Genomic DNA, 24,125 nt, shown 5'->3' with positions numbered 1-24,125 from the left:
GTACTGGGAAGCTAAAGTGTGTTATTTTGCTGCTGCTGTTGTTATCTGGGAATGTGCAACCAAACCCTGGCCCTATGCAAAATATACCCACTCCGGCAGACTTCAAAAGTAGATCAGGTCTTGGCCTTGTGCATTTTAATGTTAGAAGTCTTCTCCCTAAAATAGACATGATATCACAACGGATATGGATATTATGGTTTTATAAGAAACATGGTTAAAAAAATCGATACCTAACAATCTGATTGCAATTGATGGTTACAATGTTTATAGATCCGATCGAGCTGGTAAAAGTGGTGGAGCTGCGATTTATGTTAAATCCAAACTTTGTAGCTCCATGTCACAGTCTATAACCAAAGCCAGACAGTTTGAACTGCTCGCTATTAAAGTGAATATATCAAGGATACTCACTTTACTGTTGTTGGCTGTTACAGACTGCCGTCGGCCACAAAAGAAGCCATCTCCTCTCTTTCTGATGCCTTACACAGCTTCAGTGACTCCGAATTTATTCTCATGGGCGATCTAAATTGGGATTGGCTTTCCTCTGCCTCCGATTGCATTAAGGAATTGTGTGATTCCTTAAATCTCACGCAATTTATTAATGCTCCTACTAGGCCCAACCCAAAAGATCTAAGCAAATCTAGATCTCATTCTAACAAACGCGCCCCACAAGTATATCTCGACTGCAGTATTCTGTAATGATGTCAGCGATCATTGTGCTATTGCCTGTGTAAGAGTCTCAAAATTACGCAAGTTCAAACCTAGTTATGTTTTTAAAAGGTATTTTAAACGATTTGAAGAACAAGCATTTTTGCATGATCTGTACAATAGTGACATTGGCAGAGTCAGCTTAATCCATGATGTTGAGTGTGCATGGGAATATTTTCATAACTCTGTCATGTTTGTGGCAGGTGGCACCGAGTAAAAAAGGGGAGGTGCACCAATTAGAGAGGCTTGCTGATATAGGGCTACCTGCAGGAGGAACGCATTTAGGCATGTAGTTTTTAACATTTAATCGGTATGTATTTTAATATTGATGTAATAAAGTGTTTTTAAGATTGTTAATATTTGTTTCCCTGCAGAGCATCAGTGGTCCATTAGCTGCTCTTGCCGTGGGACTATTTTCGTTGTTTGCCAGTTTGTTTTTTGGGATTGCTTTTTCTGTCTAGTCCGCCCTGGCAAGTGTGCTGGTAGCGGGCAAAAAGATCTGGGTATTGCCCTTGGGGCGGACTAGTTTTCTTTTCTTTTTTCTTTTCGTTTGTTTGTTCTGTTTTATAATCCACCTGTTTGCTTCCCCCATCAATACCTTTACTCAGGTCGAATCCCAGTCAGACAGTCAGGGCAGGCTTAAGGTGTGACGGAGTTATTATTTGTTTGCAGTGACATTAATCACGTGTGTTAAACTTTGGAATGTGTTAACCAACCTAGCGTGCAAGACTTATTAATTATAGTGTGCACTGGTGTGATTTAGTGGAACTCAGCCCCTGTCCTGTCAGTGATAGCTGGGAAGTAAACTGTAAGGAGGTTAAGGTGGGCGGATGTAAATTGTCAAGCTTAACTTTTGTAATAAACATGTTACTCTTTACCTCCTTGATTGTCATTCCTTATGCTAGTGATTTGTAGCGGGTGTAACATGTTGATTTGCAATAAGCATGCCCCTATAAAGAAATTCAGGATTTCTGGGAGGGACAACCCTTGGTTCACGGAGGAACTATCTAACCTGATCAGGGAAAGGAACGCCTCCTGGGCCAAGGCTAGATCCACTAACTCCCCTGCTGACTGGACTGCCTTTAGAGCTCTGTGAAATAAATGCGCAATCCAGACTGCGATATCCGAGTCAGAATATTACTTAAAATCTATTTCGGAAAATATCAACAATCCCACTAAATTCTGGAAACAGATAAAATCATTGTCATGTTCCAATTCCACTTCAGGCCTCCCTGAACGCATTTTAGTTGACTCAACTGAAATTAAGAGCAAAGATGATATTGTTGGGCACTTTAATGAGCATTTTATATCAGCTGGGTCTGTTTTTAATATATATGCAGCAGGGTCTCGGAGCTCTAATTCCAGTTTTGTGACACCTCTATCCTGTACCGACTCACCTAGGGACCCCTTTGTTTTTAGACCTATTTCTAGTGTGGAGATCTGTAAAGCTTTGAAGGCTATTGATCCAAAAAAGTCGTCTGGACCCGACAACCTGGATCCTTATCTTTTAAAGCTTGCAGCTGATTTTATTGCTGAGCCTATTGCTCATATTTTTAATCAGAGCCTCCAGACTAATTCCATCCCCAAAATCTGGAAAGCAGCCTATGTTCTCCCCATATTGAAGGGTGGGGACCCTTCGGACTTAAACAACTACCGCCCTATATCCAAACTTCCTACCCTTGCCAAAATTTTAGAATCTCAAGTAAACTTTCAATTGAAACAATTCTTGGCTGACAACAATGTTTTAAGTGAAAATCAGTCTGGTTTTAGATCAGGTCACAGTACCATAACAGCAGCTATGTTGGTAACAAATGATATTATCAATGGCATTTGATTCTGTCGACCATGAGCTGCTGTTAGGCAGACTCAGTGATGTCGGTATGGGTGACAAGGCTATAGAGTGGTTCAGGAACTACTTTGCAGATAGAACCCAGTATATACAGATGGTCACAAGTCAAGCTTCATGGAGATCTCTAAGGGAGTCCCCCAAGGTTCAGTTTTAGCCCCTGTCTTATTTTCTAGACATATTTTTATAAATAACATTGGGAAGGACATGCTTACAGCGAAGGTGCATCTTTATGCAGATGATACAATAGTTTACTCAGTTGCCTCTTCTCTGAGTCAGGCTGTTGATGAGCTCCAGACTGCCTTTCAACAGCTGCAGGCCTCATTGTATGGTCTAAAGTTGGTTCTTAATGCTAACAAAACCAAATTCATGATCTTTTCCAGAGCTTGCTCCCAGATCTCAGATAATGTTGGCATTCATACCTTAGGAGGGGACTCAATTGAAAGAGTATCATCCTTCAAGTACTTGGGTATTTGGGTGGATGACATTCTCTCTTTTAGAGTGCATATTGAGAACCTAGTGAAGAAACTGAAGGTTAGGCTGGGTTTTTATTATTGAAATAGGGCCTGCCTTAATTTAGCAGTTAGGAACAACACTTGTACAGGCTACGTTCTTAAGTGTAATAGACTATGGGGACATTATTTACATGCATGCTGCCTCCTCTACACTTTGCTGCCTAGACTCTGTGTATCACAGTTCTCTACGTTTTATATCCAACTCATTGTCCCGTACACATCACTGTGTACTTTATGATCTGGTCTCCTGGTCTTCATTAAGCCTAAGGAGACAGCAGCATTGGTATATTTTTATTTACAAGGCCATACTGGGTAAACTCCCTTCATATCTGTGTAATCTCCTATCACTCACCAATAGCCATTATGATTTTCGCTCCACTAGATGGCTGCTCTACCAGGTACCCAGGATTTGCTCAGTACTTGGTAGAGCAGCTTTCTCCTATTTTGCGCCCTGGTCATGGAATAACCTTCAGAACACACTACAGCTTAATGATTTTGTCTCCCTGGGAGAGTTCAAAGCTCTGATAAAAAACTGTGCAACTGAAGAGTGCAATTGCTATTCCTAAACTGGATGTTGTTTGTATTATGTATCTGTTGTCCCTTGTCTGTTTTTAACGTGCTCCATTTTTTTATTTTGTAACCTTGTAATGGTGTGCTATCTTGGCCAGGTCTCCCTCGAAAAAGAGATTTTAATCTCAAGGGACTTCCTGGTTAAATAAAGGTTACATAAATAAATAAAAAATAAAATGAGCCAGCCTATTCATCAAACATTTATAATGTTCCCTGGTAGGATCCTTACCTGGTGAACTCATAACCAGATCATTCAAAGACACTTTCCACCTTCATCTGTAGAGGAAACATTGAGAGAGAAGACGCTGCTTATTCTCCTTCGTCAGTCTGTCTGTTGATCTGAGGCTGCTGTCACATCCTCATAACTTCAGTATCAAAGTCTAGAAACATCAGTATGACATCAAACCAGTCGAACCTGTTGCCAGACCTGTGGCAAATCACAGATCAGGTGAGGTAGTTCTGCTATGTGTCCACTAGATGGAGCACATTAACCTTGTCATCTACAGTGAATTAAAGAGCAGCCTCAGCACAAAACGATGTGATGCATGGAGGCGGAGAAATTTGATCACATGAAAATCTCACTGTAGGCACCAGGGTGGCTCAGTGGTTAGCACTGTAGCCTCACAGCAGGTCTTCAGTTCAAATCTCCACCACGGTCCTTTCTGTGTAGAGTCTGCATGTTCTGTGGTAGAGCCCACATAAACAGGGCCTGAGTAGGTGAAGGTAGAAGTGTGTACAGGTTGGTGTTACTAAAAACAACGCTTTGTTAACCCAGTGACTGACTCACATACTCACCCTGAAAGCTAGAGTAGGTGAATGTTGCTGCCTCTCTTATGGTCCTGTAGATTTATGACAGGATAGCCTGAATGGTACTATGGAACTTATTTAGCATTCTGTATATTCTGTAGTAGCCTAGATAACAGCATGTGCACTATAGCCTATTTGATCACCGTACATTACTTATGCCAGTGCAGATTGTAATTATAGAAAAAAAATCAGAGAATATCAGAAAAACAACATATCACAAATATCTGGAAACATAAGAGGTATGGATAAACTAATGAAGACACAATCTGTTGTTCAAGGAAGTAGTATTTTGGCGAACTTCATATCCAATAAACACAGGTAAAACCACTCCTGTTACACTGATAGGCTACTAGGCTACTGCTACTACTATTACTACAACTAGCCTACTGCTACTACTGTCACCAAAGGAATATATATGCACTAAGGATCTATTATGTCATTCTGCTGAATGCATTTCCATACAGGATTCGCATGACGTCACTAGTGGGCAGTCCCCATCAAGCCGGCTGAACTGGAAGTTCAGTGATTGTGCATTCAAAATTAAAGTGTCAAATTTTTCAAGAATCATGAAGTGTTTGTGTGCAGAAGAACAACAATCCTGTCAAAACACTCAGTGGAATCATAACATTAATTATGGAGTGAAACTATAGCTGTAAATAAGGCTCTAAACAGATTATACTGTGGGGTGTCCTGGTGGCTGAGTGGTCTAGGGGGCGTACCATGTGAGGTGTGACGTCCTGTGTTCGAATCCGGCCCACGACTTTTGTCGCATGTCATTCCCCTCTCTCTCCCGATCTTTCCTCTCTGTCTCTACTTTGAACTATCAAATAAAGGCATTTCCTGACGAGAGAGTGGAAATTTAAAGCTGATATAGGTCAGTTTGAGCCAGAAAATTTACTTTGAAAGCAACTAGCAGAGCAATTCTGTGATGGGATTCTGACATATTATCATACTCATATCATATCATGTTCACTCAACACAGGGATTATTCTGCTGAATTCAAATGAAATATCAATTTATTAAACCTACCTGCTGCAGCTTTCACCTAAAAGTTGAATATTTGATGACTTCAAGCTGCACCAGTCCAGATTTTTATGTAAAACTCCAGCGAACTTCTCAGTGTAAACAGGAAGTGATGCTGCAGCAGAGCAGAGCGTCCCATCCCTACTAACTGAGCCGCTGTAGATTCTCCCTGTTTGTCCAAATTAAATTCTGCTGTCAGTTTGCTCACTGGTGGGAAATCTGACCGATCCAAATTGAAGAGGGAAATCCAAAAGTGTCTCCTTCCTCCAACCCACCTCACACCCTAAGAAGAAGACGTTTAGTTTACTGACCTCATCACGCAGGATTTCTGGGTAATGAAGTCCTCCAAATTCAAACTCTTACCTCTTCCTGCCATTTTGGGCCACTAACATGTGAAGTTGGAAGGATGCAGACTATCTATAGAGCGGTATAGAGTAGGAGCTCCAGTACCTGATGATAATTGGGTTGTATCCAATTCAGTGGTCTGTCCACAGACCACTGGTTGCTAATATGACCCACTGGTTACTACCACTAGGGGGCGCTGAAGCTAGTGGTCGGTTGTGGTCCGGACAACCTCTGGACCAGTTAGTGAGTGGTCCGTGGAGTCTAGTCCTGGTCCTACTATCAAAAATAACGTTACATTCATTGCGCAACCCCAACGTCTAGTCTGTGGTAGTAACAAAGTGGTCTGTCATTAACCACACTGTGTCACCGAACAGGATAAACTTTGCTATATTGACATTGTCTTCAAAATACCACAAAATATGAAAGTGACTCATCTGCACTCACACTCCACGGACCACTGAACAACTGGTCCGGACCACAAGGACCACACCACGGACCACTGGTTAAGCTCATATTTTGAAACAGTTAAATAAAAGCAGTTAGATAGATAGATAGATAGATAGATAGATAGATCTATTATGTACTGCCGCCCATTTGTCCCCGGTTGTGGTTCTCCACTTGAGTGACTGGGCGACATACAACAATGGGCATCTCTGAGCTTTTCAGTATCAGACAAGATCTCCAACAAATTGAAGGCTTGATCAATGATCTCTTTCAGCGACAAATCCAGTTGGAGTCCCGGTTAGCCAAGCTGGATCCAGTAAATGGAGCCGCCTCAGACTCTGCAAGCCGCGACCCAACTACCTGGGCCTCAGTGGTCAAAAGGAGTAAAAAGCTCCCGCTATATGACCCTGGTCACGGTGCTGACTCCCCAGACGCTCAACATGAAGTCCTGCTACTAGGTGATTCAATGGTCAGATTTGTTGAACTTCCTCAAACCATTACTTATTGTTTCTCCGGTTTTAAGGTTGCTGATATGATTGAACAAGCCCCTGCTATTATTGATTTACATCCCTCTGTCCACACTGTGATTGTGCACCTGGGCACTAATGACGTCATGAGGAGACAATCGGCTAAACTCCACTACTACGAGTTCGAGTCATTAGTGACCACTATTGAGAGCCTTGGAAAGACCTGTATTCTGTCTGGTCCAATTCCTACCTTGAGGAAGAGCTCTGAGCGTTTTAGCTGCCTTTTCAGTCTGCATTCCTGGCTACAGACTTTCTGTACTGCTGCTGGTTATGATTTTATTGACCACTTTGATTCATTTTGGAAGGAAGAACATTTACTTAGATGGGACAGCATTCATCTATCCAGACATGGGGTGAAGCAATTTGTGTCAAATGTGAGGAAATCTTTACCTAATTTATCTGACTGACATATTTCCCTGCAGGCCCCTATCCCAGATAGTCCCTCTGTTATTCCTGTGCTGATCAACAACCAATCCAGACTGCCCAGGGCTAAGTTAAATTTTAGGAATAAAAATCACTCAAATGGGGCGCCCTGGTGGCTCACTGAGTAGAGTGTGTACCATTTAAGGCTCAGTCCTTTCTGCAGCGTCCCGGGTTCGAATTCACAGTCATTTGCTACATGTCCTCCCCTCTCTCTCTCATACCTTCCTATCTCTCTGTCAATAAAGCATAAATCTTAAAAAAAAAAAAATCACTCAAATGTCAATAGCAACCTCATTTCAATTAAGTGTAAACCAATTCTGGATGCTGTTCAGCCCACCATCTTCACTACTAAGTTTGGTCTTCTTAATGTCAGATCCCTTTCTAACAAATCATTTTTATGTAATGATTTTATTGTCAGTAATGATCTTGATTTCTTTCTGATCACAGAATCCTGGCTGACCCAGGATAATATAGTTCCCCTAGTTGAAACTTGTCCCCCTAGCTACTCCTACCTGAACCAGCCCATATTAACTGGCCGAGGGGGTGGCCTAGTTGTTTTTTATAAGAATAGTCTTAAATGTTGGAACATTACCTTTGGGTCTTTCTCTACCTTTGAAGCCCTCTGTTTTATTATTTCAGGTAATCCATGGTCCCTCTGCATTCTGATTTATAGACCACCCAAATTCTCAGAACTATTATCAATTGTTATCCCTAAATTTGACAATATTCTGATTCTTGGCGATTTTAATGTGCATGTATGCTGCTCTGAGAATTCTTTAGCCAATGAGTTTTTAAATTTGGTAGAATCTTTTAATCTGCTTCTTGCTCCTACTGGTCCTACCCATATCAAAGGCCACACCTTAGATCTTGTTTTATATACTGGAATTATTTTAAACAACACACTCTGCATTGATATTGGGGTTACTGATCATAATTGTATTTTATTTAACACTACCATGCCCATTATCTCAAACCGACTTGAAGGTCAGACATGCTCTCACATTTTTAATTCCACTTCTGCCGCCATGTTCTGCCAAGAATTTGCCTCCTGTGATTTCCAGATTTGCTCTTCAATGGACACCAATGATATTTTAAATGGTTTTAACAATACCTGTTCAGCCATTCTAGACAGAGTAGCACCTTTTAAAACAAGAAAGCCCAAAAATACTTTTCCGCCCTGGATAAATGAGGAAATTCGTTCATTGAAGAGAATCTGTCGTAAAGCAGAACGGAAATGGAAGGCCACACAACTAACTGTTCACCTTGACAGTCTAAAAATCGTAATGAAAACATTCAATTCAGCAATTAAAAATGCTCGAGAAAATGCTATTTTGCTGAGATCATTGAGAAAAACCAGCATAACACCAGGGCGCTCTTTGATATTATTAGCCGCACTACAGATGCCCCCCCTAATGTGATTGAGCCCTCCACAGAGATTTGTGAGGAGTTTCTATCTTTCTTTTCCAACAAAGTCATCACAATAAGAAATCAAATTACCCCACTGTCTCTTGTAACACCCAAACCTCCTAGTCATTTGTCCTGCTCTCTAAATTTATTTCACCCTGTCTCAATTGATCATTCTGTTCTCTTGATATCCTTCCCACCCGCTTCCTTAAAGAAGTCCTGCAGCTAGTTTGTCCTTTTATTTCAATCATAATCAATTCCTCTCTCACATCTGGCACTGTCCCCGATCATTTTAAGTCTGCAATAGTCCAACCGCTTCTCAAAAAACTCTCACTGGACCCCACTATCCTGAACAACTTTCGTCCCATCTCCAAACTTCCATTCCTGGCCAAGGTTCTAGAAAAAATAGTTGCAGAACAGGTAATTTCATTTATGACCGGAAATGGTCTCTTTGAAAAATTTCAGTCAGGCTTTAGAGTGGGCCATAGCACAGAGACTGCACTCCTCCAAGTGCTCAATGATCTTCTTTTAGCAGCTGACTCTGGCCACTCATCTATTTTAATCCTTTTAGATCTCACCGCTGCCTTTGATACCGTAGATCATTCAATTTTAATTGAGCGTCTTAAAAAATGGGTTGGCATCTCTGGCTCTGTGTTACACTGGTTTTATTTGTATCTCCGAAATAGGACTTTTAGTGTTGCTATTGGTGATTGCAGATCTTCCACAGAATCTTTGTTTTGTGGAGTACCTCAGGGGTCAGTCCTTGGCCCCCTGCTTTTCTCCATTTACATGTTACCACTAGGACACATCAGACACAATATTAGTTTCCATTTTTACGCAGATGACACACAGCTTTATTTCTCTTTCGACCCCACCAGTAACAACCAATTAATCACTCTCAGGGCATGCCTAAATGAAGTTCAGATCTGGCTGTCGAATAATTTCCTTCAACTGAATACAGACAAATCCGAAGTCATTATCATAGGCCCAGACACCACACATAATCACATTCACCACAACTTGGTTCATTCACCAGTATCACCACTAGCTGCAGAAATCTTGGTGTCACTTTTGATAATAATCTTAATTTCAATCAGCATGTTAAAATAATTGTTCAGTCTTGTTTTACCCAGTTACGCAGAATCTCTAAGATCCGGTCCTTTCTGTCTCCCAAGAACCTGGAAATTGTCATTCATGCATTCATCACATCCCGTCTAGACTACTGTAACTCACTCTACTCATGCTTAAGCAAACACAACCTTTCCAGACTTCAGTTAATTCAAAATGCCGCTGCCAGACTCCTCACTAATTCTAACAAAAGAGTACATATAACCCCAATTTTAGCTTCATTACACTGGCTACCTGTGCGTTTTAGAATCAATTTTAAGATTTTAATTATCACTTTTAAGGCCCGGATGGGACTGGCCCCTGAGTATATCAATGAATGTTTAATCCCATATGAGCCTAAGTGTAGCCTGAGATCCTCCGGTGGGTCCCTTTTAGAGATTCCAAGATCTAGATTGAAAACCAGGGGCGACCGGGCCTTTGCTCTCAGGGCCCTGTCGCTCTGGAATGATTTGCCAGAGGAGATCAGGCAAGCCACATCTTTGTCCTCTTTTAAATCTCTTTTAAAAACGCACTTTTTTAGATGCGCTTTTACTTAATTGCTGTGTATGTCTAATAATCAATTCTATTGTTTTATTATTTTAATATCTTATCGTATACTTTATTTTAGTTTATTCTTACTTTTATGTTCTTTTTATAATGCTTTTATTTTATTGTCATTTTGTTGGATTCTGTTTTTATTTTTGCTGTTGTGAAGCACTTTGTAATTATGTTTTGAAAGGTGCTATACAGATAAAATCTATTATTATTATTATTATTATCTAGGTATAATCACACAAACTGCAAAATACAGTGCAACAATAAGAATATAGGCATAATCGATAATAGAGTATATTTAATAGACAAAGGATTATGATTTCTGACATTTATTTGGCTAACAAAAGTGTTGCCAACACAGCCAAAGAAGGAGAGAGAAGGGAGAAGGTGGATTAGGACTGCATTAGGACCACTCCACGGACCACTGGACCACAACCGATCAGCACTCCCCTAGTGGTAGTAACCAGTGGTCCAGTAGCGACCAGGTCCGTGGACAGACCACTGAATTGGCTACAACCCCTGCTGAAACTAAAGCAGTGCGCGGCCTCGGCTCACGGCGCATGTCATCGTCCGCTCTTCCCACAATTCCAACAGCGCCGTCCTGCGCTGTCATTGGTTCATGAGACGCAGGGGCGGAGCAGAGCAACAGGCACTTGCATCCAGCCAGGTAAAACTAATCACCATAGCAACGATCCATATGCCATTCAAAACATCCATGCATGTTTTAAATTTGGCCAATAATTGGCCATCAGAAATGAGATGGAGAATGTGTGAGATGTGTCTTGTCTCTGCTGTCTGTCTGTCTCACAGGATGCAGCCTACACCTTCTCAGACCAGGCAGCCAGCTGCTACGAAAGGTAAGATTCAAAGGAAGCTAATTGAAAGGGCTGAACGGCTTATATACCATTACATTATCAGTGGTATTAATAGTATAGTGTAATATTATTTAAGCAATAACACACCAGAGGTGTTACACTGGATATCAGCACGGCTGTTCTATAAACAAAACTATTTATCAAGTAGCCAATGGTAATTTGAGACAACAGATTTTTGTCAATTCAATTCAATGTGCTTTATTGGCATGACAGTTTAAAAAAAACATATAATAAAGCAAATATTGCCAAAGCATGTAACAAGAAATTAATCATCAATCAACCAATATTTCAGAAAATAAATCCCATCCCCTCACATTTATCATTGTGTGTGTGTGTGTGTGTGTGAGAGAGAGAGAGAGAGAGAGAGAGTGTACTTGCTGTGTATTCAGACGCTCCACTGTCCTCTATCAGTGGTTCTGTGTTTATGTAACTCGTGTTTGTGAGGAAAATTAAATCAGCAAAATATAATACTAGCCATTAAAAATAGAGCATTTAGATTTTTGTCTTTATATTTATATTAGAACAGCTGTAAAGTGGAGTGTTACATACAGCAAAATGTCCCACTGCTGTTATACTGCATATCAGTACTCATGGAATGCCTCCTGTCCAATCAAATTACTCGAGCGGAACTAACTGTTGTATAATACTATATAATATTAGCCTTGTTGACATTGCCACCAACTGACATCCAGTGAGGTCACAGAGAAAATAATCACTCTGACTGAGCTTGAAATGTAGGCATCTCTCTCTCTCTCACTCTTTCACTTTCTCTCAGCTGAAGAAGAAGAGATGAGTCTGGGACAAAGACTCCAGGTCTGGCGGTGGAGGTTTTTCACAGCCCTGGACATGCTGGTTGGACACACATGCTTTAATCGGCTGGTCGTCTTCACGCTGGTGATCAACACCATCTCTATAGTGGCCCGGGCAGCTGACGCTGTTGAGCTCAGAGCAGGTAGGAAAATATGGTACACCAGCTCATTATTGGGCAGATAATGACCAATTTTTTTTATTTTTGTGTGAACTATTACTTTAAAAGAATATAGCTTCAAGCCTTAATTAAGTAAAAGTCCTTGTGAGATCAAATGTGCAAATAACATCTTTTCTCAAATTCAAGGATGGCACCTTGATGTACTGGAGTGTCTGTTCCTGGCGATCTACATCAATGAGTGTGGACTGAAACTCCTGGCCTGGGGGCGGCTCTATTTTAAAAATCCATGGAACAATATTGGTAAGACTTCAATATAAATCTAGCAATATTCCCATGTTTTGTATTTCATAATGCAAGACAACCCGTCCCAAAACAAACTGTACTTTCTCTGTTTTCTTCCTGACACTTTCCCTCTCTGTAACTATCCGGCTCACCCAGATTTCATCCTTCTGGTCGTGGCTCTCCTGGACTTGTCCCTGAAACGCATGGGCTCTCTTGGGGGATCCGATGAAGGCCCGCCCTCGGAAATCGCACAAGTCCTGAAGAACGTGAGAGTGTTCCGGGCCCTGCGAGTGTGCCGGGGTCTGCGCCTCGTGCGGTAGGTCGGGCGCCTAAATGTCTTCACTTTACTTCTTCTCTCATGAATCGTTTGACCATCATGATAAATGCCATGGAGTCTTTTTGGTCCTAATATCTTTGCTGTTTGTTGAATTCCCAACAGCCATGTCAGCAGCCTCGAGGCTGTGATGAGAGCCGCTGTCCAGTCTGTCCGGGCCGTGTCGGGCGTCGCCGTCTACATGATCGTGGTCCACTACATGCTTGCCGTCACTTTCACCGGGTTGTTCAGGGAGTCGGATCCACAGCACTTTGGCTCCTTGTTCAGGAGCATGTTCACTCTGTTCCAGGTGCTCACTCTGGATGACTGGACCAGCCTCTATTACACCAGCAAGAACAATGGTGAGTGAAGCTTCATGTATTACTGAGCAGCTTCATTCCAACATGCTTTACATCCATTTTGAAATTCCTTAGAGAAGATTTGAGAAGCACAGATGATGCTACCCTCAAACATGTAAATATTTTGTGGGAACATGTCTAAACATGGCTTACTGTAATGGCAACTCATGATGTGCTTTGCTTTCCCTCCAGCAGTCATGTTGTAAGAAGTCATTTGGCAAGTGTTAGGTCTAGATATGATTTCTTATCATTTTCATATTCTGTACAATCATCACAAATAATGAACAATGACTCATTTTAATCAACCCATTTTCAGAATTGCCTTATGTTTAATACGTGTGCAACTGTCAGAGTCAGGATCATACAGTACAAACAACAAACACTGAACAGTTACATGGCACATGCTTTTAAAATGCGCAGCAAGAAACTACAGCACTAATTGCAAATAGTCCAAATGAGTATTTGTTAGAGGACCTCTCCCTTCATCTTCATTATTAAAAGGAACCTAGGTATTCATGATGGCATAATATGACAAAACCAATTTTAATGTGTGACAGGGATTATTGCAGCTCAAAGCTATGAACATTGCAAAATAATCAAAGAAATCACATTTACATCCAAATGATCGTCTTTGAAAACTAAATTGAGCCACTGCATCTGAATTCCTCATGCCATGCACAGCATCATTATTTGTTTGAACAGCAGATGGCGACGAAGTGTGATTGCACTCCTGGGATTTGACTTTGCATCTGTTGAACAGAAGTATTAGGGGCGGGGCTTTGGATCGGGGTGGGTCTGCTGCTATTGGTCAGATCAAAGATTGAGTGACAGGCTTCTCAATCTCTGCCAGTCAGTTCCCTCTGTGTGTTGTCCGTCACATTTTGCAACATTCATAGTTTTGGGCTGCAGTAATTGGTGTTTGGCTTGTGATACCAAATCTCTTTGCGTTGTAATAAGTTAACAATACTCTTGTCATGGTATTTGTCCTGACTTGTGACTTACAGTCATCTATTTAATCATTTCAGGTGCACCTCACATTATCATCTTCCTGGTCCTGTACATCATGATACAGTGCTTCGTATTCCTCAAGTAAGTTGGCAGGTTTACATGCACATTAATATTCTGAATATGAGCTTATTCCAGGGATCTGCTGTTTACCTGGAATGATCAGTAACTACTGTTTTCATATAGCTGTATACATGGAAACAGGTCACTGTGTTAAATAGTGGTGCATCATTTGATGCTCGTGACTCTGTGGAAACACTAAACCCAACAATAAACAACAACAACAAGCATATTCAGGCTTTTCTGATTCAGGATGTGGGCTTATCCCGGTTATTGTAAACAGGATATGGTGTATGGAACATTTAATATCCTGAATATAAATGTAAATAATGTATTTTACAATTTTCTCATGACAGTCTGTCCATTGCTCTGGTGGTGGATGAATATCAGCACATAACTGCGTCCCAAATACAAAAGGTATATGCTCTACAACAAATAATATGACAATATAAAATGTAAGGGATTGTAATTTGGAGTTATTAACAGTAGACATAAAACATGCTTTAAATTTCATCACATGAATAATGTCAAAATGTCACTTACAGAATTCACAGAAGGACGACAACAAAGAGCAGGAAACAGGTTGGTTCAGAATTCTGCTTCAAGTATGAGCTTCCAAGAGGGGAAATGCTGTTGATCTGATGGATCAGTGAGAGGAGAATGTTTGTCACATGTCATGTATCACATCTTCAGAGCCTCAGAACAAGGAGCCACAGTCAGAGCAGCAGGTGCTTGAGGAGACACTCAGACAGACCTATGGCGACACTGAAGAAGGGAAAAGGTGAGGCGTTCTCCTGGACACACTGAAAATTACACACTGATTCTTCATGATTAGATCCAAATGGATCGATTGGGTATTTGGGTTTGCTTTGTGACTCGCAGGAAGACGCAGCTAGTCAGCAGGTACCTGACATTACTGGCAGAGATAGAGGAGACCACCGAAGAATACCGCTCCCAGGCCGCTCTTCTGGATCTGCTCGTAGACTCCTTTGTTGAGGTACTGAGCTGTTTGATTCATCTGCTGTTTGATTCATCTGCTGTTTGATTCATCTGCTGCTTGATTCATCTGCTGGAACCATGACTGCTGCAAGATGCTGAAACACTGCTGTTCTCTTTCAGGCACCAGAAGAGGAAGACAATTAAACAATCAGTTCAATTCATTATATCCATTTTATGATATCAATTATCATATTAATCAATCTTATCATATCAATCATTATATCAGTAATTCATTATTTCATTATTTCAAGTAATCAATAAAGTCATTTCTGCAACAGCAGTGGAGCCTCACATTTTTATCCATTTTCAGCTCATGGTAAAGCACAATGATTGGTCTTTTCTAATCACTGGATTGGTCTTCTTCAAATGTGAGACTGTCTTGTAATGCTTAATACCCCTGAGAATGTTTCACCCATTGAAAACGGAACATGTAGAATGAAACGTATTTTGAAAGAAATGTTTACTTTACCCTACATACAGTATAACAATTTGTCTTGGATCATCTCTTAAATAAGTCTTATCTGTCATCATATTGTAGTTCATTGTCCTCAGTTACTTTTCTCCATCTTACCTCGGTTATTACATTTTACCTTCATTAATTACATGTTTTTCCAGTCACAAATATCAATATTGTGTTTTTAATTCTACAAGTCAGTCTTACAGAATATACATGATACATGTTTGAATGTCTCTTCCTTGTGAGTACTTCCTGACAACATTGACTAAAGCCACACAGTCCAAGTTAACCAACATGCTGTTGCCTCAGTGTAGAGATAGTATTGCTTGTAGCCATTATTAATCTGCTGCAGTACTGATTTAAGACATGGGATCGAACTACACTGGATCAAAGGTGAGTCTCCTCAAAACAAGTTTTGCTTGTGAAAAAAATCAGTTAATCTATTATCATAAATAATATTCTGGGTTTGTTTGGTGTCACAGCAACACCAAGGTTTACTTGAGTTTGCAAGTAGTTATTAATATCTAGACTCTTGTCATAGCAAAATTTCTATATGCTTGATCTCCCACAGTGCCCAGAAACACACCTGGTTGGAAGTAGACTCAATGCCATTTACATAGATAATACACATTATCAGTATGTAACTCAAGCAGGTTAACTCAAGTTGGACATCTAAAGATACATTTACAGACAGTACAATAAATTAGAACCAGCAAAGCCCAAATATATTCAGAACTTTAATAGGATAAATAAAAGTACATAGGCATAGTCTGTAAACTGGGAATTTCGAGACAAATAAATATAAAATAGTAAGTAGGTGCATAGAACTGCATAGCTACATGTAGCTGGTTAACTACAGCAATGTTATAATGGAGCATAGTCATCATCCCATGCATTTTTCTACTTGTGGGCAATCCTTTATCAACAAGGCCAGAGGAGAGAGGAAAAGCAGTATAAAGTATGTGTGCTGCTGGCACAAAGGGCCTTAAGCTGACCTTTCATCCTCATATAACTGTACAAGTTCTAGTAGTATTTGATTCATATAAAAACAACAGAGGTGGCCTTATAATCAATCAAAGATTCCCACAGTAATCCAATATCACTTTCAACTCAAACCCTAACCTCTAACATAAAATGCATTATCTCCCAAACTCTACATTGTTCCACAATATAACTGAACTTTGCCTCAAGATGAAGTTGTGAGGCAAACTCAAACGGTTTCAAGCAAAAATGACACTGTTCTGTGATTTTATTGAAAAGGTAAAAGAATATACAACCCCATGATAATGAAAACCTTGACCTGAGTGTGGCAGATGTGGATGAAATCAGACCTGGGACAGTCAGAACGATATCTTGACCATCATGCAATGGCAAAAACGTTCTTGCACCGATGATATTGCACTTTCTTGAACAATCCACCAGGGGGCAGCCAAGAGACATAGTGCGCAGCTGCCAACATCATCTTTAATTCTCATGACTAAGGATATCAAAGAGCCAAGAACTTACTCAATAATCATCAGGAGCAAACAAGTCTACAGAAAACTGCAATCATGGCATCTTGATGGCTTCCCACATAACGTGAAAGTAAAAATCCTATTTAAGCATGGATGTATTAAACTAGGGTAAAACCTTATATATATATATATAGGCCTATTCATACTCTTTTTTTTATTATTTGCCTTGCCTATTAGGGCGGTGATGTTAAATGTCATTAATATGCGGAGAATTAGGTTCTAAGTCAATCTATTTTTCTTGTAGATTTGGATTTTTACCATGGCCTTCTTTGGCTTGCTCTGTACAAAATAAAACATAATATAATTTTCTGATATATTATTTACATGGCCATTTTTCCCCACACACAAAATGATCTGTTTTGCAAATCATTAATTGTATTCATTTATTTATTTATCGCCTTTACTTGTTCTACAGAACCAGTGGAAATAACCAACCTGCTTACGCTCAACGCACAGAAACACCGAAATCCTCTCTGGGAAATGTCGTTCTAAGCGAATGTAGAGTTCGTGGTAGACACTAGACGTACTTCATTTCCCATAATTCCCAATTCCCCATTTCCTACCTGGTTAGATTACACGTAGCATCCCTGCCGAGACGGAAGAGAGAAACGACGTTTAAAAAAAAAAAAGTAGCTGCGTTGTTTAGACTCATTTTATGTATCTGCTGTCATAGTCCCTCGTGTTTTTAAAACGTCTCACTCCGGCTTGGTCAATCATGAGACTTCAATGGTCTCTTTCGCTCTTTTTGGCCTTGCATGTCAGCTGAGCTACCTAGCTAACATTGGCCAGAGTTAGCAAGTACTTGGGTTGTTTACAATTTCTTTGAAGATGTATACTTTGCTATCTGGATTATACAAGTACATGTTCCAAAAGGACGAATACTGCGTTTTGATCCTTGGACTGGATAATGCAGGAAAAACGGTAAGTTAGGTAACCGTCTGCGTTACTAAGTAGTTGGTTCGCCACCTAACGTTAGCCCCATAGCCATCTAGAGTCCCTTTGGGGCTAGTTCGCCACCATACTGATGCTGACTGTTGTTTGGGCTTATATTGTCTGTGTGGTGCTGCTGTCATCCGTATCTCTCTAGCTATTAGTTCATCACGATACGTTCCCTTGTTTTGTATGGAGAGAACATCAGACCATTCAGAAGTCCGTCAACTCAGTGTTGTCGTTCTTTCTTACAAAGGTACTTCCCTGCTATAACATGACTTTAAACCTTTTACGAATCTTTATAAGCCACTGTTCAATTCAACATAGGCCTACCTCCAGATGCACCAAGCATAGCAGCACTTCAGTAAAATGTCAATTTGGTTCGCCTGTTATTTCCACAATCTCCTTCCACCAGAATACACCGCGGTGGGAGGTAGCGAGCAGTGTGAACTCGTTTTAAAAGTTGCAGATTTATTGAAATTGAGCTCTTTTTTGTTGTATTGGATGTATGCCGATTTTACCAGTGGAACCTAACGATTCCAAAAAGGTCTTAATTTATGTTCCACCGGGTATCTATCTTAGCCGATAAGCAAACCCATTAAACTGACAGATTTTGTTTATTTGGTATGGCATTCTCTCCACATAGGGCACTGGCCGGCAAGAAGTCATGACTTGTGATTCATTGTAAAATAAATGTGCATAGTTGGACTTTTGATTCATAACATCATTGCTTTGCTAAGCCTACTGTTGTCTTTTCCTGCAGACCTTTCTGGAACAGACCAAAACGAAGTTCAGTAAGAACTACAAGGGAATGAGTCTGTCAAAGATCACCACTACCGTTGGCCTGAACAGTAAGGGGTTGTTCCAGTCCATTCTCAACTATGCCTCTCATGAACAGTGTTGGGCTTGTTACTCAAAAAATAAAAAGTAATGCATTACCCATTACTCATTTCAAAAGTAATATTGTTACTTTACATATAACTCCCTGCGAGCTGTAATTGTTACTTCACCGTTACACCTCCAAAATTGGCGATTTCATCCTCTCTTCCCATCTAAAATCAGGATCAGTTAGTTCCTCTCCTGTGAATGATCAGGAAACCAAACAGTGTTGATGTCCAGTGTTCTTGTCGTCCTTTTACTGGATAAATATAGTCAAAGTCAACTTTTCTACCATTTGTCATTGAGCTAGTTTTCAACTGAAAGAACAATGACTAATTGTGACCAAAACAAATCTTTAAACTGATATTTATAGGGGATTGTTTTTTGATCGGTAACTGCACTGTTATCACTGAATTTGAAATAGTAATTTGTTACATTACATGCTACTGGAAAGTCCTAATATTTCTGTAACATGTTACTGAGTTATGCGTTACCATACAAAACTGCTCATAAAGATTTCAACGCTTTAAGCAGGTTGTCTTATTGTATGTGGGTTAGCTTCCTCCGAGTGCTCTCATGCTCAGCCAAAGTTGTGGATGTCTGACCTTCCTTCACAGTTGGCACAATCGATGTGGGCAAGGCTCGCCTAATGTTCTGGGATCTCGGAGGTCAGGACGAGCTCCAGTCACTGTGGGACAAAGTAAGTAAAAGTACAACACTGTAATATCCTTATTAGGGTGGAACAATTTACCAACTTCACATATAGAGAGCCTAAGTCCCTCCCCTTCCGGTGGACCACCATGGGACCTTATTTCGGAAAAAATATGTACGGTAGTCAACGGTGAGAGACAAATAATTGTTTGATCCCGTTTGAATTGTGCCATGAATTACACATATGATGTTTTGTCAATTTAAAAGATAATTTTGCAAGTCAAGAAAGTCGCAGTTTGTCGTAAAACTGTTGAAGTATAAGACTGTGAAAATACGTAATTAGAAAGACTATACACCCAAAAGTCGCGTAAGTGACATAACTTTCTCTCGCCACAAGCTACCCAGAGCCGCTGAAGCTAAGTCCCTCTCAGATAGCAGGAGTATTATACACAACCTGGAAGGTAGACAGTAAGAATGGATTTAAACTGGTTTAGGATAGTTTTAGTACAGTGGGGGCTAACGTTAACGCGATGCCTGTGTGTTTCCTATGTTTCGTTCCATGTTGGTGTTGGTGACGTATATTGTGCGAGACGAGAGATGTAGTTCACTGAGCGGTTTCACACAAAACTAAATGTTACTTTACTGTTTTACGACAAACTGCGACTTTCTTGACTTGCAAAATTATCTTTTAAATTGACAAAACATCATATGTGGAATTCATGGCACAATTCAAACGGGATCAAACAATTATTTGTCTCTCGCCGTTGACTACCGTACATATTTTTTCCGAAATAAGGTCCCATGGGGGACAGCGGAAGGGGAGGGACTTAGGCTCTCTATACTGCAGCTCTGGGGTGATGGTTCAGTATGTTTTCAGCACAGTGGAGGAAAAAAAGCCATTTCCAATTTAAATGTAATGTTACCTGTCCAATTTAACATGTTCACCTTTCAAATAGAACTTTTCTTTTATGAAATTTTATGGATTGCAATCAGTATTCATATTAACATCAGTGCAGAGCTGAAAGTGTAATTTGTGTTCTCAGTCAGCTGTAAAGTTGATGAGTCTTTAAGCCCAGAACCCTGCTCTGATATCCTGTTCGTATCCTTTAGTACTACGCTGAGTCCCACGGAGTGATCTATGTGATCGATTCAACTGATGAAGAGCGTCTGTCAGAATCAAAGGAGGCCTTTGGTGAGTATCATGCAGTAATACCTTATGCAGTGGCCCTATACTGTGTGAGTATCTGTGTTTGCCACAATGTTCATTTTCACAGCATTTGACAGCATTTGACAGCATTTGATGAAAATGGCGTATACATTTAGTCAGATTTTAGTCATGACATGTTGCTTCAATTTAGTAAATTATTTACTGACTAAAATAATTACATTATAGTCAGTGAAAATGCAGCCACTTCAACATTTCAACCTTAGAACAGAAAAAAATAGTACCACACCACATTATACATAATCAGTCAAGTCCAGGTAATAAAAACATAGTGTGAGTGTGCTGTACTGTAGATCTAATAGCAGAGAACTTTACCTGTATCAATAAACCTTCAAACATTGAAAGAAAAATGGAGTTTAATGGATCACTATGATGTGATAGAATGGGCAGTACAACTTTCAAAAACCTGGGAAAACGTCTGCTGTGCTGTTTTGTGTTTCTGTGCAGTGAATTTCAAATATCATGGGACAGAATATTTACTTGTCACAGTCTTTGTTGATGAAACTGCAAAAAGCCTTCGTCAGCTCTTGTTATCGTCCCTTCCAGAGAAAATGATCAGCAGCGAGGCTTTAGATGGCGTCCCGCTCCTTGTGCTGGCTAATAAGCAGGATGTAGCGGTACAGTATAGAACTTTTTTTTTTGGTCACTAACTCACCCTTAGTAAGCTAAATATATTGTAAATCAATTCTTTGGCATGTCCTTGTGCTCTTGGTAGTTTTGAGTTTGTTGTTCCAGCCTTTAGTCATGTCTTGTGTCTGTTCCTTTCAGAACTGTATGTCAGTGCCGGACATTAAAACAGCCTTCAGTGACTGTGCTCCAAAGATCGGCAAGCGAGATTGTCTCGTCCAGCCTTGTACTGCCCTGACAGGGTAAGACTCTTATACTATTTAATAATATTTCCTGGTATAAAGGTTAAAGTACCAAAAAATAAATAAATACTGGAGGTAGCCTATTCCTTGCCAGTAACATAGCACACATACGAGGGAATAAAAGCATGCCCCCAAAAAATAAAGGTTAAAGTATTTGAGATTAATTGGCCTGACTTGTCACTTTTGCCTTTAAAACAAAGATAGTGAATTGTATGAATTATCTTCTTGTCATGAAAGCTGTATGGTGGTAAGTAGGGCTGCAACAAACAATTGTTTTGATAATCGATACATCTGATGATTATTATAGCGATTTAGCAATTAATCAGCTCCAGAAGAAATCTAAACAGTGCAGCCATGTCGCCATCTACGCCAGGTGATAGAAACTGAACTTATCATTATCATTACTGCTACCGCTGTTTAGTCCACACTGGCTACAGTTGGCACTGTGCTGGTAGTTGTTGAGAGCTCTGCAATGCCCAACAGTAGTCCTTGGCTTAAATATTAAGGATTTTCTTAAAGGTGCTACGTGTAGTATTTTAACATCAATAAATGATTACCACATTAATTTTGAGACATTAGTGTAATTACTATAAACAAACGAGACCATCACTAAGAAGATTGACAGCCTCTACTCATGCATTTTCTATTGTGTGACTGGAAGCAACAAGGTTTATGGGAAATGTGGTCTAGCACTAAGAATACTACTGTGTGATACAGGCGACCAATCGTCTCCACCATGTTTGTTTACGGTAATTAAACCAAGGTGTCACAATTTATTTGACAAATGATATATTGATGCTTAAAAATGTAGCACCTTAATATGTTATAATAAAAATATTGTTTAAAAAATTAGCACACTATGGCCACCAATTCTAATGTTGTGCTAGCATACTAGATTTACACTAATTGTGAAGATGCTCTGCCATCTTAAACACTGGGATGTTCACTTTTCTGGGATGTTCACAATCTCATTGTGCTGCTATAGTAAGCAGAAAGTCAAAATGCTACTACATTACTACTACATTTGCACTTTTTTGTTGTACTTTAGTTTTTGTTTTGAAGGCCTGCTTGAGGTCTTGTCATCTTCAAAATTGTTGCAAGCATCAGCCATTTTCAAAATGCAAACGAAAAGGGAGCGAAGACGTGGGCTTGAGTACCTTAGACGACAAATCAACCACAGAAAATAGTTTTGGAGCGGTCTTTATTGTCGACATTGTCAATAATGTTGAATGCTGTGTCATAACTAACATGCAAGAATGTGTGCGAGCAGTAAAAACCTGTTCTGATGCAGGGACGGGGTCAACGAAGGCATCGAGTGGATGGTGAAGTGTGTGGTGAGGAACATTCACCGGCCGCCGAGACAGAAGGACATTACATAAGAAGTCAGCTGTTCAGCAACACCCAGCTCTTGACACTCATCTTGTGACTGTGAGTTTCTCCTTAAGGACATTGAGTATAAACCCTGGAGCTGCTCAACTTTCCTCTCTCCTCGTGTCTGAGCCACTGCTGTGAATTTGAGCAGTCAGTCTGGGTCTCCCGTTTTAAGAGTTTATTATATTATTATGCATCATTTGAGATGTGCTTGGACCGGGGCGGAAAGTTGCTACACGTTTTGAAGCAGTGTTTTGTTTTCTTCTGCTTCATGTGTGAGTGGTTTGCAGACCTTTCAGCAGCCACTAAACCTTTGTTTTTAAGGTTCGGTGATATGATGTCAGTTTTGTCATCCTTTTTACCTCTGTGTAAAATATTGATGGTCCCATCATCGACCTATATGGGAGGAAAAACTGTTTTCATCACCTTTTGAAGTGTTAATGTGCAAAGACACTACAGATTGTTGGGTAACTGGACAGGAGATCTATAGTAAGTAAATGCACAAAGAACCTCCTCCTGTAGTCTGCTGGACACATTGAAATACTAACTTTCTAATCTGACCTGACCTATGTTGGATCACTTTATACTGGCAGTTTAACTTGATATATAGAAAGTGATAACAAATCTGAAAGGGATGTCCTCTTTCTGACATTATCGTAATAAATTTCAGATTTCAAAAAAGCTGAATCTGTCATGTTTGAATTTTACTGTGTGTCTGCAGCAGAATTGCGCTTTCCATACTCTGTCACCCCTTGCAATCCGGGATTTTCTAAATTACTATCAATTGCATTTTTATCTAGGTGCAAGTATTTATTGAGGTACAATTTTAAATTCCATATGAAAAATAAACTACCCACACCACAGAAAAGTAAGCCAATGTCATAATGTGCAACTGTTCTGTTAGCAGAACCATCACTTAGGAGTCTGTGATATTTTGTACTGCAATTAAAGGGTTTCATTGCAAGATGTTGAATTCAATCATATTCATAGTTCATTGTTCAAACAAAAAACACTACTTTATGTTTCACAATTTCTCAAATATCTATTTTATATGCCAAGGGCAAAAATACCTTAAGTTCAATAATATCCACCAGTCTGTTTCATGCCAGCAGTGATTGTGTTAGGGTTGATATCAAA

The 24,125-nt window shown here is 40.0% G+C and overlaps 2 protein-coding genes and 1 long non-coding RNA gene across 8 annotated transcripts in view; 2 read left to right on the top strand and 1 right to left on the bottom strand.

The window, feature by feature from the left end:
* The window catches only part of LOC139913137 (NACHT, LRR and PYD domains-containing protein 3-like), a 108,486-nt gene extending 104,490 nt beyond the window's left edge, over window positions 1–3,996 (bottom strand). For 4 of the 6 annotated variants that reach the window (XR_013504884.1, XM_078283758.1, XM_078283763.1 and 1 more), the window contains exon 1: window positions 3,866–3,950. Coding sequence is in view for 4 of the 6 variants with exons in the window: in XM_078283758.1 (XP_078139884.1) it covers window positions 3,866–3,878 (13 nt within the window). In the remaining 2 variants the exon portion in view is untranslated. Of the gene's footprint in view, window positions 1–3,865 lie in introns of all 6 variants that reach the window. The other 2 variants (XM_078283762.1, XM_078283761.1) reach the window with 2 other exon arrangements.
* Window positions 3,997–14,550: 10,554 nt separating this feature from the next.
* LOC144539375 (uncharacterized) lies at window positions 14,551–15,312 on the top strand. The gene is made up of 4 exons (XR_013504917.1): window positions 14,551–14,675; window positions 14,787–14,874; window positions 14,976–15,090; window positions 15,213–15,312. It is a non-coding gene; the product is annotated as an uncharacterized LOC144539375 (long non-coding RNA).
* Window positions 15,313–17,622: 2,310 nt separating this feature from the next.
* Window positions 17,623–24,125, top strand: arfrp1 (ADP-ribosylation factor related protein 1). The gene is made up of 7 exons (XM_071902805.2): window positions 17,623–17,984; window positions 18,757–18,844; window positions 19,490–19,572; window positions 20,634–20,715; window positions 21,295–21,365; window positions 21,517–21,617; window positions 22,909–24,125. Exons 1-7 carry the CDS (start codon window positions 17,892–17,894, stop codon window positions 22,994–22,996), a joined length of 606 nt encoding a protein of 201 aa, XP_071758906.1. The 5' UTR covers window positions 17,623–17,891; the 3' UTR covers window positions 22,997–24,125.

Source organism: Centroberyx gerrardi, chromosome 5, assembly GCF_048128805.1.
Source record: "Centroberyx gerrardi isolate f3 chromosome 5, fCenGer3.hap1.cur.20231027, whole genome shotgun sequence".
Lineage (NCBI taxonomy): Eukaryota > Metazoa > Chordata > Actinopteri > Beryciformes > Berycidae > Centroberyx > Centroberyx gerrardi.
This window is presented reverse-complemented; position numbering and strand designations above follow the sequence as displayed.

What these genes read in the sequence shown, in the direction of transcription:
- arfrp1 (XM_071902805.2), top strand. Translation starts at nt 17,892, where the DNA reads ATGTATACTTTGCTATCTGGATTATACAAGTACATGTTCCAAAAGGAC. An exon ending in CACTACCGTTGGCCTGAACA is followed by an intron (nt 18,845 to 19,489) that starts GTAAGGGGTTGT and finishes CTTCCTTCACAG; the next exon opens with TTGGCACAATCGATGTGGGC. An exon ending in CCTTGTACTGCCCTGACAGG is followed by an intron (nt 21,618 to 22,908) that starts GTAAGACTCTTA and finishes GTTCTGATGCAG; the next exon opens with GGACGGGGTCAACGAAGGCA.